This window comes from Aedes aegypti, chromosome 3, assembly GCF_002204515.2.
Source record: "Aedes aegypti strain LVP_AGWG chromosome 3, AaegL5.0 Primary Assembly, whole genome shotgun sequence".
NCBI lineage: Eukaryota > Metazoa > Arthropoda > Insecta > Diptera > Culicidae > Aedes > Aedes aegypti.
The window spans coordinates 154,200,299-154,216,941 of NC_035109.1; the positions used below are offsets into that span (position 1 = coordinate 154,200,299).

Sequence of the window (16,643 nt, forward strand, 5' to 3'; positions counted from 1 at the left end):
CTGTTTTTCAAAAACATTTCAATGATATAGCACAGACAAACACTGACTTTTAACCAGTCATTAAATGAATAAAAAATTTTCATGTTTAATAGTACACAACCACATTTTTTGTTCGTATTTGAAGTCTCAAACTAGAACAAACTTGCACATAATCCGTGATATTGGTGATGGATTTTAAAGCAAATCGTTCTACACGGAGAAAATGGAGGTTTAACGGCAAAATATTATGTATTCGGTAGAAATCAAGACCAACATTTATTTATAAATATCGTTTTCTAGGACCCCGTGCATCGCAGCTAATATGTGAATAGTGCGCTGTGTTCATAAAAATCGTACCACACTAAAAAACTGATTTCAAAATGCGGCGAGTTAAGGCGCGTCGCGAGTCTCACTGGCGCGATCCGGTTTGATGGCGGTGCGACAGTATCGAAAGACTAAACGTCGAATCCCAAAACGTCCAAAGTAGTAAAATTTCAACCGCGATTTTTTTGTTTTTGAATTGTTCCCAGATTTTCTTTCACATAGTGAAGTGATAAATGGAATTTGCGTTTGGCATATAAAATTAATTTATGTATTCTTTGGTTAAAGAATCATTCTTCCTAGAAATTTTCGATTTCTTTTGATTTTCTTTTCGACGTTATGTTCTTTCGACGTTTTTTCGACGTTTTGTTGAGTATTTTTAACTTAATTTAAATTTGATCTCTCCCTATTTCATTCGTTTCTGTTGTTGTCAGAGAGCAAAGAGCAAAACAACCCAAAAATCGAACCTTAGTGCGTTTAATCAAAATTGAGTTGATGGCATAGTGCAGAAAGTTGAGTTAATTGATCTATCGGTTGAATTAAAAAAAAAACCGAGCAAGTAGGCCTTGTTGATTTTCACAAATTTTCGAAATCGAAATCGAAGAATAGCATAGGCCTCTGCAATGTTTTGATTTTGTATGGGATTTTGACTTTTACTGGCCTTGTTGTTTACAAATTACACGAAGGAGTGAAAGGGAGAGGTATATTTTTGTGCCGAGCCCCATAGTCACAAATGGTAAAAAATGGGCCCAAACAATAAAAATTCTGAAAAATCGATTGAAGGACGATGTCTTCAGCAAAGTTGTTACTTAGTTCAAGAACTACTCCGTTTAGGAAAACTATGCACAAACTCAACAGATATAGGCTTGTATGTCAAGATCCTGATCATTTAGAAGGATGATTTATTCAACAAGTTTCTTCAAGTTGAAAATTGATGTCAATTGAATATTTTGGAATCCAAGATGGTGGCCTATAAAACAAGATGGCGACTTCCAGCTCACGGAAAGCATTGTATCTGAAGATTCTGCATTAGGAAGCATGTTTTTTTGCGTCAAATGCAAAATAAGTGGCCTTCAATGATCCATTCTTTCAGGATTTTTTTTCATATATTTCGTCAAAAACTCATATAAAATTCCAAAGATTTTTTTCTTAGAATTACTTTAAAATTATTTAAGCAGTTTCTTTAGAAACATTTAATAAAATTCAAAAAAATATTATTTCTACCAATTTATTTCTCTGGATTGGGAAAAAATATAACATAATTTTTTAAAGGAATCGATGAACTAAGTTTTAAAGAAGTATAATTTCTGGAAAAATCAAGACAAAATACTGGGAGAATTATGATTGATTTGTGTCCTCAAGAAGTTCTTGGAGGGTGTCCATTTCAAGGACCGTTAAAATATTACGTAACGCAACAGGGGGAGGGAGGGAGTTTTACATGGTGTTACGGTCCATACAAATTTTTTTTTTCCATACGAAAGCTGTTACGTGGGGGTAGGAGGGGGTCTAAAATTGACAAATTTTGCGTTACGTAGTATTTGAATGAACCCTCAACAATCCTCCTGATATCCTATTCAATTAAAATTTGATCATAAGTTAAAGATCCCTCCTGGAGTTCCTCTTGGGAGCATTCAAGGATTTCATTCTAAAATTCTCCCAGGAGATCATCGTCCTTAGTCCTTGTTGGCCTTAATTCCTGGAATTCCTCCAATAATTGTTCTGGAGTAAATCCGGGAATTCCGCGATTCCTTCTGGCATTCCTTCTAGAATGACTACAGGATTTTGTTTTCGGAATTGCTCTAGGAATGCTTCTGTGGCATTACTACTGGATTTTTTCCCAGACCTCAATCTATGATCCTTCTGAAGTTAATCCAGCAATCCTTCAGAAATATCTTTTCGACTTCCTCCAGAACCTTTTTCTTTACGGGACAAATTATCCAAAGTATGTCATGTGGTACTCTAGGACGAATTTTTAGATAACTTGTTGTAATTTTTTTAAAGGTTTTCTTGTAGATATTTTCTGAGGGATCTAATTTTGGAGGAATTCTTTCCCGACGGAACATATGCAGAAAAAATTGAGATTTTGAATGTCTTTTTTTTAATTTTTGAAGAAATTTTTAAAGCAATCCCTTTGAGAATACTTGAATCTTTGGAGGAATGTCAGTAGCAGGGATACCTTGTAGGATCCCGGAAAAAAAATCTGTTGGTTAAATCTCAGTTAGAAGTTTCGTACAAATTTCTGAGGGAATTTCATAGAAAATCAGTTTAGGGATTCCCGGACCTGTCTGTTCATTTAACCAATCGATAATTGGACAGGATTTCGATGGACAGCATCGAATGTGTGACTTCTATTTTTATGTGATTAATATTTAATACATCTGTAACTGTAACTGTAACTGCTGTCTGCATATGGTATATTTAGTTATCAGACTACATACTTGCTATCTATCTTATTCAATTCCTATCTTATCAATGCAATACCGTATTTTGATACCCTGTTTCTACTTTCTTCCCATTTTTAGCTTCATCGACATTAGTTTATAGATAATAACACACCTTTCCCGACCACACCACCACGGCAATCATGTGCTCCCCAAACAAACCGTTATCGATAGCTGTTTGATCAGCTCCGGTCGATAGTGAGGCGACCTTATCAGTTCATATCCAGGTCGTACGCTTCGAGGTTGTTTTCCATCTGGCACCTCCGTAAATCGAAGATAATCACGGCCAACCGTAAGCATCCGTGAGCCTGAAGGCTGCCGACAACTGCCACCGTTGTCCTCGCCACCAAATCGGTGCCGCCAACGGTCCTGAAAAGAAGGGGCGGACTTCGGTCAACCCGGAGGATCTCCGATTGCGCGCAATGTCGGAAGGATTCGCCGCTGGTTTGCAGCAGGACGACATTCTTCAGCAGCAACAGCAGCAGAGCGGCGAGTGGTCTTCGTACACCATCATGGATTCGTCCCGGGTGTCCACGTGTCTCATCTCGATGCTACTGATCGTGTACGGAAGCTTCCGGAGTCTCAACATGGAACAGGAACAGCGCGAGAAGGAGAAAAAGCGCCAAAGCGAGAGCATGAACAACCTGATCACCGGCGAACCGGTACAGCAGGAGCAAAGTATGTATATTGGTAGGTGAGGTGTAGATTATTGTGGAATTTTCAATTTGATTATGGTTCTAGATAAATTCGCAACGTTGGACACGATGCACGCTCTCTGCCTACCGTTGGGAGCTTCGATATCATTGTTGGTGATGTTCTTCTTCTTCGATTCTATGCAAATGCTCTTCGCCGTCTGTACAGCAAGTAATTATCGCTGATCTTGATAAATGTTGAAGGGCTTCTAATGCATATATTTTCGTTTCAGTCATTGCCACCGTAGCGCTAGCGTTCCTCTTACTCCCCATGTGTCAGTACATCATTCGGCCCTGCTCGGACGGAAACCGGATATCATTTGGGGTGTGTGGACGCTTCACGGCCGCCGAGTTGTTCAGTTTTTCGTTGGCCGTTTCGATCGTTTGCATTTGGGTCCTGACGGGTCATTGGCTGCTGATGGACGCCATGGGCATGGGACTGTGTGTTGCATTTATAGCATTCGTACGCTTACCAAGTCTGAAGGTGTCCACCCTGCTACTCACCGGACTGCTCATCTACGACGTGTTTTGGGTGTTTTTCTCGTCGTACATCTTCAGCACCAACGTTATGGTTAAGGTGGCCACCCGGCCGGCAGACAATCCCGTTGGAATAGTTGCTCGCAAGCTGAACCTTGGGGGTATTGTTAAGGAGCCACCCAAGTTGAACCTACCGGGGAAGCTGGTTTTCCCCAGTATCCACAACAGCGGCCACTTCTCGATGCTTGGCCTCGGCGATATCGTCATGCCCGGGCTGCTGTTGTGCTTCGTGCTCCGTTACGACGCGTACAAGAAGTCCCAGTGTACGCAGACAGCGGAAGCCGGTGTTCCACCGCCGAGGGGAGTCGGCTCGAAGCTTACTTATTTCCATTGTTCCTTATTAGGGTAAGTGTATCAGGTGAGATTCTCCTGAAGAGACATTTTTCTAATCAGCTTTATTACATTTTGCAGTTATTTCCTCGGTTTATTAACCGCCACCGTTAGCTCGGAAGTATTCAAGGCAGCACAGCCCGCTCTGCTGTATCTAGTTCCGTTCACATTGCTACCTCTGCTGACGATGGCGTATTTGAAGGTGAGTGCAAAAGTTCGTTCAATCCATTAACAGATCCTCACGTAATCTTAGGACTGCCTATTTTAATCGATGGACAGAACTTTTCGGATATTACCGACGCCAGGACGTATGGTGGCGCCTATCGACTCCGACCATTACATGGTATTGGCAGAACTACGCCCAACTCTCCGTCGTTTACAACGTACGGTACCGACGTCCTCCTCAATATATCCTTGAGCGACTGAAGCAGCCGAATGTCGCCATACCATACGCCAAGCACCTTGAACAAACATTGCTGGAAGAGAATTCACTTGTCGAAGCCGCTCTCGAAAACATTGTGTAGTGTAAATTATGTAAGAGAAGAACGCAGTGAGAACAGTAATGCTACAACAAGGTATTCGATAGAACGTGAATTTCCTGACTTATAAGTAGCTGCGCGATTGATCAAGCAAACAGAAAAATGTTTCAAGTGCTTAAGCTTTGGACACTGGACGAGAGCTTGCAATGGGCCGGACAGATCCAAAATTTGCTGGAATTGTGGGGGAACAGGCAATTTTGTGAAAGACTGCACGCAGAGGCCAAAGTGCATGCTATGCACTCCAGAAGATGGAAACAACCATCAAACGGGTTTCTTCAAACGTGCTGCCTACAAAAGAGCGATAAATTACCAATATTGTTGGAGATAGCTCAGATCAATCTGATCCACTTCAACACCGCACAGTAGCTGCTATGGCAGTCAATGACAGAAAATATGTGATTATTGCAGAGCCGTATCAAGTTCCCCCTGATAACGGCAACTGGGTAGCGGATAGAACGGGATCGGCTGCTATACATGTTATGGGTCGATTCCCTATCCATGAAGTGGTGAACAATTCAGGTGAAGGCACCGCCAAAATCAACGGTGTGGTTGTTTGCAGTTGTTATACACCTCCAAGGTGGACAGCGGAGCAGTTCAGCCACATGGTGGATCAGCCAAATGACAAATTGATAGGAAGGAAGCCGATACTCATTGCAGAAGACTTCAATGCCTGGGCTGTGGTGTGGGGAAGACTTAGCGAAATTAGATGTACGATTGTGCACATTTCGGAGAAACGGAAGGGAATCCATTATCAACGTTACGTATTATGGCAGTCTTGCATTGTCGGTGAATATGAACTGAAGAGTACACCCATAGCGACCAACTAGCGATTCGCTACCGCATCGGTCAACAGAACCCTGCGGCAATAATGGAAAGAATAACTAGAGAGTGGAAGTGGAAGACAAAATCCTTTAACAAGGAACTATTCACTGAGTCACTTCGTCAAGATGGCGATAACGAGGATATCGACGCCACCGAGCTAACCCATAGGATGGTATCGGCTTGAGACACGCTTAGCACATTTCGCACAGTTTGCCTCAGGGCCAGAAGGCAAACTCAGAGAGCAGGGACGGAAATGGAGAGAAGGGAGCGAAGGACGGCTTTTCGAGAAGCTAGGACCGCACTCAAGCGGAAGATCAAGCTTAGTAAATCCAATTGCTACAAAGAACTGTTCCGAGATGCAGACACCAATCCATGGGGTAATCCGTATCGAGTCGTTATGGCCAAGATCAAGGGCCTTTCGACGTCAGCTGAGATGTACCCAGACAAGCTGAAGGTGATCGCAGAAGATCTCTTCCCGAAACACGATCCAACCTCCTGGACGCTAATGACGAGCATGTAGTCACTGGGAGATTCAGCCTCATTTAGGCCGTTTTGGTTGCTGGATACGCTTACTACGCGAAACTCCTACAAAGAATCATTCTCAACAGGCTGATAAAGTGTACAGAGAGTGAGCACGGGTTGTCGAAAATGCAGTTTGGGTTCTCCAAAGGAGAATAGATAATAGACGCAATTCGAACAGTACGCGCTCGAGTGTGTTGAGAAGGCTGAGAAAGCTTCAAAGCAGAAACAAAGAGGAGATCGATACTATGCCGTGGTTACAAAAAAAAAAACGCATTCAACAGCGCCAGCCATCGTCGCACAGAATGCAGGTCCCGGACTATCTGTGCAAAATCCTGGAGAGCTACTTCCAGAACAGAAGCTTGGTGTACGAAACAAATGAAGGACAGAAGTTCATGCAAGTGACAGTAGGCATCCCTCAAGGTTCTATTCTCGGTCCAACTATTCGGGTTGTATGATAGAGTCTTGACACTGCGGCTGCCCAGGAAAGTTAAGATTGTTGGTTATGCGGATGATGTATCACTAACGGTGATGGGCGAGACGCTGTAAGAAGTGGAGAAGCCGGTGATGGAAACAATTGATTCAATCGTGAGCTGGATGGGCGGAGTCCAACAACATATAGCTCACTACAAAACAAAGGTGCCGCTAGTCAGTAACTACAAAGCGGTTCAGTAGAAGGAGGTCAACGTCGGAAGGTATGTGATTGCACCGAAGCGCGTATTGAAGCACCTTGGAATAATGATCGATGATCAGCTGAATTTCAACAGCCACGTTGATTACGCGTGCGAAATATCTGAGAAGGCAGGGAGAATATGCCAAACTCAGGCGGTCTCAGCAACAGTACGAGGCGTCTGCTTGATAATGTCTCGTCATCGTAGTTCCTGCTTGGGGCAAGGCACTGTATAACTAATGGGACGATCTCTGTCCAGCACAGGTGAGACTCCCCACTATTTAACTGTCTCAGAGTTGGCGTACGCGCTTGACTATCGCGACCAAGAATGTATTTAATACCTTGCTGAACATAAACTCAGTTCATTTCGATCTTCGCACAATCAGGTACCTTTATTCCTCCCACTTTCTTAACGGCTATCTTCTACTTCATCAATCTCCTTCTTCACTATCGGCGGGGTCCGTTCTTCTTGTCCCGCTACTTCACCTCTGCTTCCTCCTCTACTTATCGTCACTCCGACTGGACTGTTGACGAATAGGAAGCATGGAGAAGTGAACTTCTACCTGACACAGTTCCTATCAGGTAATGGATGTTTCAGAAAGTATCTCCGTAGATTCGGGCATGCACAGTCGCCACACTGCCTAGATTTCCCAAACATCGAGGAGACACCGCATCATGTAGTTTTTGACTGCCAAAATTCGTGGATGTGTGGAACCAAACGCTCCGAAGCAATGACGGAGATCTAAAACCAGACGTCATCATGCAGAAAATGCGTCAACACGTTAGTACGAACAGAGCGATAACGCAAATCATGTCGTTGCTGCAACAGAAATGGCGAGAAGAACAGAGGGCGTCGAGCCGCGATCGGAGTAGGCTAGATCCTTCGTAGGGACTATGCCGAGTCGTTCGAGCGTCAGATAGTATCAGTAATGAGTAGTCGGGGCGCTTGCAAACCCGAAGTCATCTTTCAACCGGAATTGGGTCCTAAAATTTTCAATGAAATCTTGTTTTTATTTAATAACACGAAAGAGCATGTTACTGCAACTACTTTAGCAATTTTTCCCACTCAAATAACGGCTATATCATGTTCAAACTTTAATTTGAAAATTGAGTTCATAAATGAACCATGACACTTTTAATCATGTTTGACTTTCGCTTAGTCGACAAAAACACCACAGGAGTTTTAGTTTTAACACTGGAGTTGTTCCTATCTGACATTTCGGAAGGGGTAACCGACATTTCGTAACGAGTCACCGGCTTGAGTCGTCGGAGCGCCAATGAACCGGAAGCCATCTTCCAACCGGAATCGCTGGGCCGACTTCGGCACTCTTCCGGCCAATGACGAAGTAACAACAACGCGTAAAGTTACCGGATTCGGAATATATTCCTCCATCGGAGAACTCTCCATTGAAATGGGCTAGCTTCACCGTCGCGAACAACGCCGAGTAGTATCGATCACGACGAATCACCGGCTATGGGTCGTCAGGGCGTTTGCGTACTGGAAGTTACCCCTCATCTAACCGGTCCGCCCAAAAAGTATGACGAGCAGCGCAGTGAAGTCCAGAGAACTAACAAGCACAGGAGCATCTATTATAAAAAGTCTCACATGGCCCATTAATGTGGCCGGTCCCAAAATGTAAGTGACGCGGTAGATACAAATCGCAGCCAGAACAAAAATACCAAGAGGTGACGAAAAAACGTAGAGGAATCAACAAGTCCCTCTGAAGTAATACCATGAGGTAGTTCCGGGGGACATCGGACTTGTGGCCCAAGCCAAATAAAGGTGGCATGCTACAGAGTCGTTTTCCCTTTTTTTCTCTGTATCACACTCGACTGTAGGACAAATCAGTCACTACGGACAATACAGGACAGTGGAGTCAACAGGAGGATCACTACCGACGGGGACAAGACCGATAACCTGGGGTACTTTCGGAGACCGCGTAATACAGTGGCATGTCAAGCGAATCAATTGATACTTGTATATTCACGGGAGGTTAACAATGGACTGAGGGGTATATGCTCTTAAGCTACACTTTTATTTATATAGATACAGCTTTTTACGTGCGCTAATGGCCGCCACTAGCAAGCACGTTTTCTGGTAAGGATTGAAATTAACAACATAACAAACATAGTAACTATAAATTATACTAATGAAATGAATGATCGATTTTGGAAAAATCTAGAATTGAGCATTATTAACAACTGCATTATCACTTTTATGATAACTTTTTCTGTAGTGTATGATGGCAATTGGAATATTGAATACCAAATATCCATAAAAAGACAAAATTATTTCCCGAATAATTTCTTATCTGGTTTGACATTTGGCTTGGGTCGTTTGACAGCTAATCGATAAGTTTGATGATCCATCTTGTCGATTTGCTGTCAAATGACACAAGCCAAATTCAAGCGTGTGCTAGAATAAGCGCGAAAGTCGCATGATCGATTTTTCTTCGTCGATCCTCTCTTCTGTGAATAAATGTGACAAGATTCAAATTTGTCAGCATTTTTTCACCTTAGGAAGCAAGATTGCATCGCTGTCAAGCGGTCAGAAATGAAAAAATGCTAACAAACTTGCATCTTGTCACTTTTATTCACATAAAAGAGGATCGACGAAGAGAAATCGATCTTGCGACTTACGCCCTTATTCTAGCACACGCTTGAAATGTCAAATCACATGATCCCTACCAGAAAGTGAGCTTTTTTGCGACAGCCTTTAGCGCTCGTGAAGAGCTGGAATAAAAAAGGTTATTGATAACAAATGATTTACTGAACTATTTGTAAATAATCTGTTTCTATTGAAAATTTTACCATCAGACTTCGATAGCAATAAATTTTTGGGGAAATAAACTTTTATGATTCCTTTAGATGCCTAATTGATGAATACTATTTTTTATATTTCAGGGTGATTTGAGGCGGATGTGGAGTGAACCGTTCATCATACAGCAAGCATCCAAGCAGTTAGAAGTTTAAGCTGTAATTATCATTTATTTCCTGATTGGATATAACACACGCAGACATACAATAATTTTAAGGCTACGTTGAGTAGAAATCCAGAAATTAAAAAAAGAAACATTACAAAATCTAGAGACAAGCAACACAAGGATTTTAGCATTAAGATTGTATACATATAAGAGCAGCATAAGAAAAACAAAACATTTTTCTGATATGAATGTATTTAGTGAAACAAAATGATGAAGCATGTGCACACATGTGTTCAAAAAACACATACACACACTAACACAAACCTATGTTGCATTCGTGGAATCGCGCTGAAGTATGAAATGAACAAATTATCTAATACTATTCATTCAAATGAATATAGGACTCATATGCGAATCAAAAGCATAGTACAGCTATAGTGTGTAGAAGAAGCCGACAGTACATATAACAAGTTTATCATTAGTAGTACCGTAAACCATCTTCCGTTCATATTCACCCATTGGCGAGAGTTGTTCTCGTGATTAGTGCGAAATTCATCAGTTAGTAAGCGACAGTTCAACGTCATCCTAGTTTTAATATCGTTTCTTATTGAAAATAGCTAGATCCTCATTATGCCCAAGTACGTTTTCGAATGCTGACGAACGAAAGAAAAACAAAATGCTCTTATATCATGTACATTTGTGAACAGAAATAATCATACATCAAACGCCCAGTTAAGTCAAATTATTAGTGAGCTTAGAATTGTGTAAAGGAAATTCTGATGGGAAAGACATATGTTCTGAAAAAAAAAAACTGTTGGGCGGTTAAATCCACTGAGTAAACTCAAATCATCGTCACTCCCGTGCGTGCATTATCTGTGTTATAAATCTCATTATCAAACAAAAAGCAAGACAAAATTTAGCGCAATTCTGGTTACGATGAAGCAAAATTAACCCCATCTTTGGAGCTGACAATTCACAAACACACTCACAACACATACGCGTTATGATAAATGAAAGGATAAATAAAAATGTGATAATTTTGTATAATTTCTATCCTTTGCACTCTCTGTGTACGCCTATCTCGAATGTATACCTTATGATTTTTAACAAGAAGAAGTCTGTTTGAATTAGCGAAATAAAATCGTTTTTGAACATGAAACCACGTTTTGATTGACTACTTATTTTGTCCCTTATCACTTTCCTTTTGCGGTTATGATTTTTTTCTCCGTAAGAGTATCTCATAAGTACTTTTGAAGCACTAGCTGCAACCAGAAACAAACTGATCCTGAGGCTTAATTTTTTGAATAATCGCCATGTTTTCGAAACTGTGGAATTTCATACGCCAAATCGTATGATGCTGGGCCCATAACCTCCTTTTGTCGATGTATTCTTCTTGGCTGCTCGAGATTTGTCTGTCCTCCACATCTTTATGTATCAACCAAACCGTTGATTTTAGCGATATAGTTTGTTCGGAGGAGTTTCTTGGTATATTAAAGCGCATTTACTGATGAAAAAAGTGTTGTGATCAATCTACCTAGCAGTGAGATAGAAAAACTATGCTTCGAAACATTGAGATAGACATATGGTGTCTTCGACAAAGTTGTAGAATTGGCAATTTGAAACAACTTTGTGCAAGACGTGATTTTTCTATCTCTTATACTTTTCGAGATATATGCCGTTGTATGTGGATGGCCCCTTAAAATCATATTTTTAATCATAACTTTTTTTTCAAGAATTTTGACATTTTTTGCGTTTTCTACAAAGTTTTTTGTCATGAAAAAACCCGTGTTTTTGTAAAAGTTATGAACAATAATGATTTTAAACGAGTTTTTACATACGAATTTCTGTAAAAAAAATCGTAACTCTTTTACAAGATTTTCAACATTTTCCATGTCTTCTACAGATATGGTTATGAACAATAATGATTTTAAACGATTTTTTTCATACGACTTTCTGTAAAAAAATCGTAACTCTTTTACAAGACTTTCAACATTTTCCATGTCTTCTACAGATATGGTACTTTCATGATTTGTAAGAGTGGTCTGCGCCATTTTGCGCCAAAGGCAGTTATATGGGCCTAAACTACCTCTTAAAAAAAGAGTAATTCGTAAATAATTTTGTTACTTCAAAAGATAGCGTAATGATATGTTGTTTCAATAGCGTCTTCGACAAAGTTGTTTCAAATTGCCAATTCTACAACTTTGCCGAAGACCATATGTCTATCTAAATGTTTTGAAAAAATAGTTTTTCCATCTCACTGCTAGGTGAATTGATCACAAAACTTTTTTGAAATCGACGTGCACCATATTTAGTATACACGCAAACAAATTTTGTTGTATAATCTACCGAATCCATGGTAAAATTAAGAACTGCACCAACGATTTTTAATCGACTACAAAAATCTGTTAATTTTACTATAATCTAGTACAAATCACTGAGCAGTGCAGTAAATGTGACCATGTCCATAGTAGCATCCACTACAAAGCATTGTATTTCAATCAGTGACACCCACCGTACAACACAGTGTGGTCAAAAGTAGAATGTCAAAATCGTCAAATCAAGAATGTTTCTAGTCATAAATACTGCAACTGTGGTTGAATAAACGGAATATATTTTCTTGTGTAGTGATGTTGACCATGTTTTGGTAGAATTAACAGATAAATGTAGTCGGTTGAATATCGTTGGTGCAGTTCTTAATTTTACCATGGATTCAGTAGTTTCTACAATAAAATTAATTTCAGTGTACTGCTTCGCGTTGAAAAATGGGTGAACCAACGCACATTGGGGAATTCCGAGCCCAAAGGTGGAAAAAATTGATAACTTCCACAATAGAAAGATAAAAAATAAGTTTTATAGCTCATTCGAAATGAAATTTTCTCAGGAATCGATTGGGTGACGGTTTCATGAATGTGGGGCCACTCTGGGATAAGCTATGGTGCCCGTTTTGCTCCGATTCCTTGAAAATTTTAGATTTTCATGTTGTTTTGAGTAAAACTGTTTTATTGTGGAGATTATTTCCGATGAAATCCATCATTTCTAGTCCATTCAACAATGTTTCACAGAGAACGTTATAAAAAGATGGAAATTTAGGGGATTATGGGGCCAAATGTACAATGCAATATTTTTGAAGATAAATTTTTGTTTTAAATTTTTTCAACGTGTTTTTATAATGAAATAAATTTTTAAATGGTCAAATAATCATGAATATAGCTTGCAGAAATAAGTTGTATTAAATTTTTTAGAATATGTATGATCATTATTTATGCTCTATGCAATATATTGTGAATAATTTACCTTCTTATATCACAAATTCCAAACATTTCCAAACGATGTGCGATAGTTTGGGTAAACCATATTGATCTAAATGATAGATTGCCGTTAGCCTCATTGATAGAAGATAATGGGAGCATGTAGCTTTTTGACTATTTTTGCCCCAATTCCCCTAAAAACGATTTCTTTCATAATTAATTGAACAGATATCTCCGAATCAAATTTATTATGTACTAAATTGTTTATTCAGTAGTTGATACAGTATTGAAATCCTATAACATAGGAGATTATGGGGATCTTTTACAAACAAATAAAAAAAAAAACAAATAAAAACACTCAAAAATGGATCCATTGAGTAACCATCTGCAGTTTTTTTCTGATTGAAACAAATCACTCAGAATTAAATTAGTTACTCAATCATACCTGAAGAAATTTCATGACAATAAAATTGCATTTTGAAGAAATTTCATGAGAATAAAATTGCGTGGAAGTGCCCAAGTAGCTCTGCCTGCACCCTACTACTGAAAAAGTGATCATAAACAAACAAAGTCTTCCATATATTTCAATATGGCACATTTTGATTGAAGATGTAGTAATTAATAATGCTTAATTCAAAATAAATTGACGCTTATACTGAGCTGTTCGGTAATCCAATCCGCATGGTTATTAAATTAATTAACTCATTACGCGTGGTAGAGATGAACAAATCATGGGTGAAATTATGAAAAAAATCCACGTGCTCGGCTAGAATTTGAACCCAGGACTCTTGTATGCTAGACGAGTGCTTTACCAACTAAGCTACCGAACCCGTAAAGCGCTCGTCTAGCATACAAGAGTCCTGGGTTCAAATCCCAGCCGAGCTCGTGGATTTTTTTCATATTTTCACCCATAATTTGTCCATCTTTACCACGCGTAATGAGTTAATTAATTTCAATTTCTTCATGTTATGCATTTTAGAAGGCTCTTGAAAATGCTTGAAATTCAGTCAAACAGATGTAACCATAATTACTGTTTACAATATTAACAAAGTAAGGTTCACCATGAGGAACATTGATGTCAACCAACAATCAATCTGTTAACTGCTAATGTAGAGGCAACATAACAAACATAGTAACTATAAATTATACTAATGAAATGAATGATCGATTTTGGAAAAATCTAGAATTGAGCATTATTAACAACTGCATTATCACTTTTATGATAACTTTTTCTGTAGTGTAAGATGGCAATTGGAATATTGAATACCAAATATCCATAAAAAGACAAAATTATTTCCCGAATAATTTCTTGTAAAATGCAATTTGACTCTCACGAAATTGCTACAGTAATGATTGAATAACTAACCTTATCCTGAGTAATTTGTTGCAATCAGAAAAAACGACTGATGATTTCTTGATGGATTCATTTTTGATTTTTTTATTTGGTTATTTTTTTGTTTATGCGTAAAAGATCCCCAAAATCTCCTATGTTTTAGGATTTAAATATTGTATCAGATACAGAATAAACAATTCAGTACACAATAAATTTGATTTAGGAAAAATAGTTGAATTAATTATGAAAGAAATCGTGTTTAGAGGAATTGGGGCAAAAATAGCCAAAACACTATATGCTCCCACTATCTCCTATCAATGAGGCTAACGGCAATCGATCATTTAGATCAATATCGTTTACCCAAACTATCGCACATCGTTTGGAAATGTTTGGAATTTGTGATATAAGAAGGTAAATTATTCACAATATGTTGCATAGAGCATACATAATTATCATACATATTCTACAAATTTTACTACAACTTATTTCTGCAAGCTATATTCATAATTATTTGACTATTTTAAAAATTATTTCAATAAAAAAACACGTTGAAAAAAATTTAAAACAAAAATTCCTCTTCAAAAATAATGTATTGTACATTTGGCCCCATAATCCCCTAAATTTCCATCTTTTTATAACGTTCTCTGTGAAACATTGTTGATTGGACTAGAAATGATGGATTTTATGGGAAATAATCTCCACAATAAAAAAGTTTTACTCAAAACAACATGAAAATCTAAAATTTTCAAGGAATTGGGGCAAAACGGGCACCATAGCTTATCCCAGAAAGACCCCACATTCATGAAACCATCACCAATCGATTCCTGAGAAAATTTCCTTTCGAATGAGCTATAAAACTTATTTTTTATCTTTCTATAGTAAAATTTATCAATTTTTTCCACCTTTGGGCTCGGAATTCCCCAATGTGCAACGTATGAAGTTCGATTTTTGACCAACTTCGCCGCGTCGCATCTCGATTCTCAATAGTGCGCATAATGCACACGGTGGAGAGCATAGATGCGCACTATAGCGAAGCGCCTCGCGACGCGGCGAAGTTGGTCAGAAATCGAACTTCGCATGTTGGTTCACCCATTTTAAGTCGCGAAGTAGTTTAAGGTGAAGTAGGCCGTCATTGGCATTTGTACGCGTTGTTGATGATTGTTGCCAATTCATCTCACGAATCAAAGAAAAAGTATCAGCATATTAGCCTTAACTCGTTTCACCACCGGTCTTTGCTTTTTTGGTATGCATATTGGGTTCATTTGTGTTGGAAATCTCTTGGTAAAATACACATTATTTTCTGGTGTGGAGTCATTAGAATTCCAACCGAAATCTTTGAGATTCTTTATGAATCCGACTGGAAACCATGCTTATTTTATTATAATGGTTGCTAACTCGACTAGAATCCTTGCAAAAAGTATTGCAAATTTGACTGGAATCCTTACAAATCCGAGTGGAATCCTTGGAAATGTGAGTGGACTCTAAGTTATGTTACATATTTTCTATATAATATATTTTCTATTTTCTATTCGCGATGATTCCAGTCGGTGTCTTGAGGATTCCAGTCGAATTTCCGAGGATTCCAGTTGGAACCCCGAGAATTCCGGTTGGAATTCCAAAATAGGGTCGAAATCGATTAATTGGGTCCTAAAATTTTTAATGAAATCTTGTTTTTATTTAATAACACGTAAAAGCATGTTACTGTAACTACTTTAGCAATTTTTCCCGCTCAAATAATGGCTATAACATGTTTAAACTTTAATTTAAAAATTTGGTCCATAAATGAACCTTGACACGTTTGATCATGTTTGACGTTCGCTTAGTCGACGAAAACACCACACTGTAAGACTAAAGTACCCTTTAAAGGGTAAAAAAGTACGCTCTTTGAGAGAAACTAGTTTAACTCATAAAAAGAGTAAAGGGCCTGTACCCATTAAAGAGTAAACGGCTTGTACGTCAATCTAACGAGTGAATTTTACCCACTATTCGAAATGAATTCAGCTAGGAAAGAGAGTAAATTTTACTCTGTTTGTAGTTTTACGACTTATAATAACAATTTGAAATTAATTTATGAATAATAATAATAAAGAATAAAGGACAAACAATCATACACCAGTTTTGCACTTTATTGATCAATAAATGTTGCTTTATCTTGATATTAACATCAAGTTCTATATAAAATTACAGCTCTCGGGCGTTTGGCCGCAGTTTCCAATCTGGATCATGCTCCTGATTGTAGAGACGAACAGCAATGAAGTTTTTGGTTCTAAAATCCATTCTGCAAAAAC

General features: G+C 38.7%; 1 protein-coding gene across 2 annotated transcripts in view; it reads left to right on the forward strand.

The window, feature by feature from the left end:
* LOC5564163 (signal peptide peptidase-like 3) overlaps positions 1-10,818 on the forward strand; it is a 221,800-nt gene extending 210,982 nt beyond the window's left edge. The window contains exons 3-7 of one of the 2 annotated variants that reach the window (XM_021850391.1): positions 2,823-3,419; positions 3,483-3,605; positions 3,667-4,315; positions 4,382-4,502; positions 9,755-10,818. In XM_021850391.1, the coding sequence (XP_021706083.1) occupies positions 3,164-3,419; positions 3,483-3,605; positions 3,667-4,315; positions 4,382-4,502; positions 9,755-9,823 (1,218 nt within the window). In that variant the 5' untranslated portion in view covers positions 2,823-3,163 and the 3' untranslated portion in view covers positions 9,824-10,818. The remainder of the gene's footprint in view (positions 1-2,822; positions 3,420-3,482; positions 3,606-3,666; positions 4,316-4,381; positions 4,503-9,754) is intronic. The other variant, XM_001648461.2, reaches the window with a different exon arrangement.
* The last annotated feature ends 5,825 nt before the right edge of the window (positions 10,819-16,643 follow it).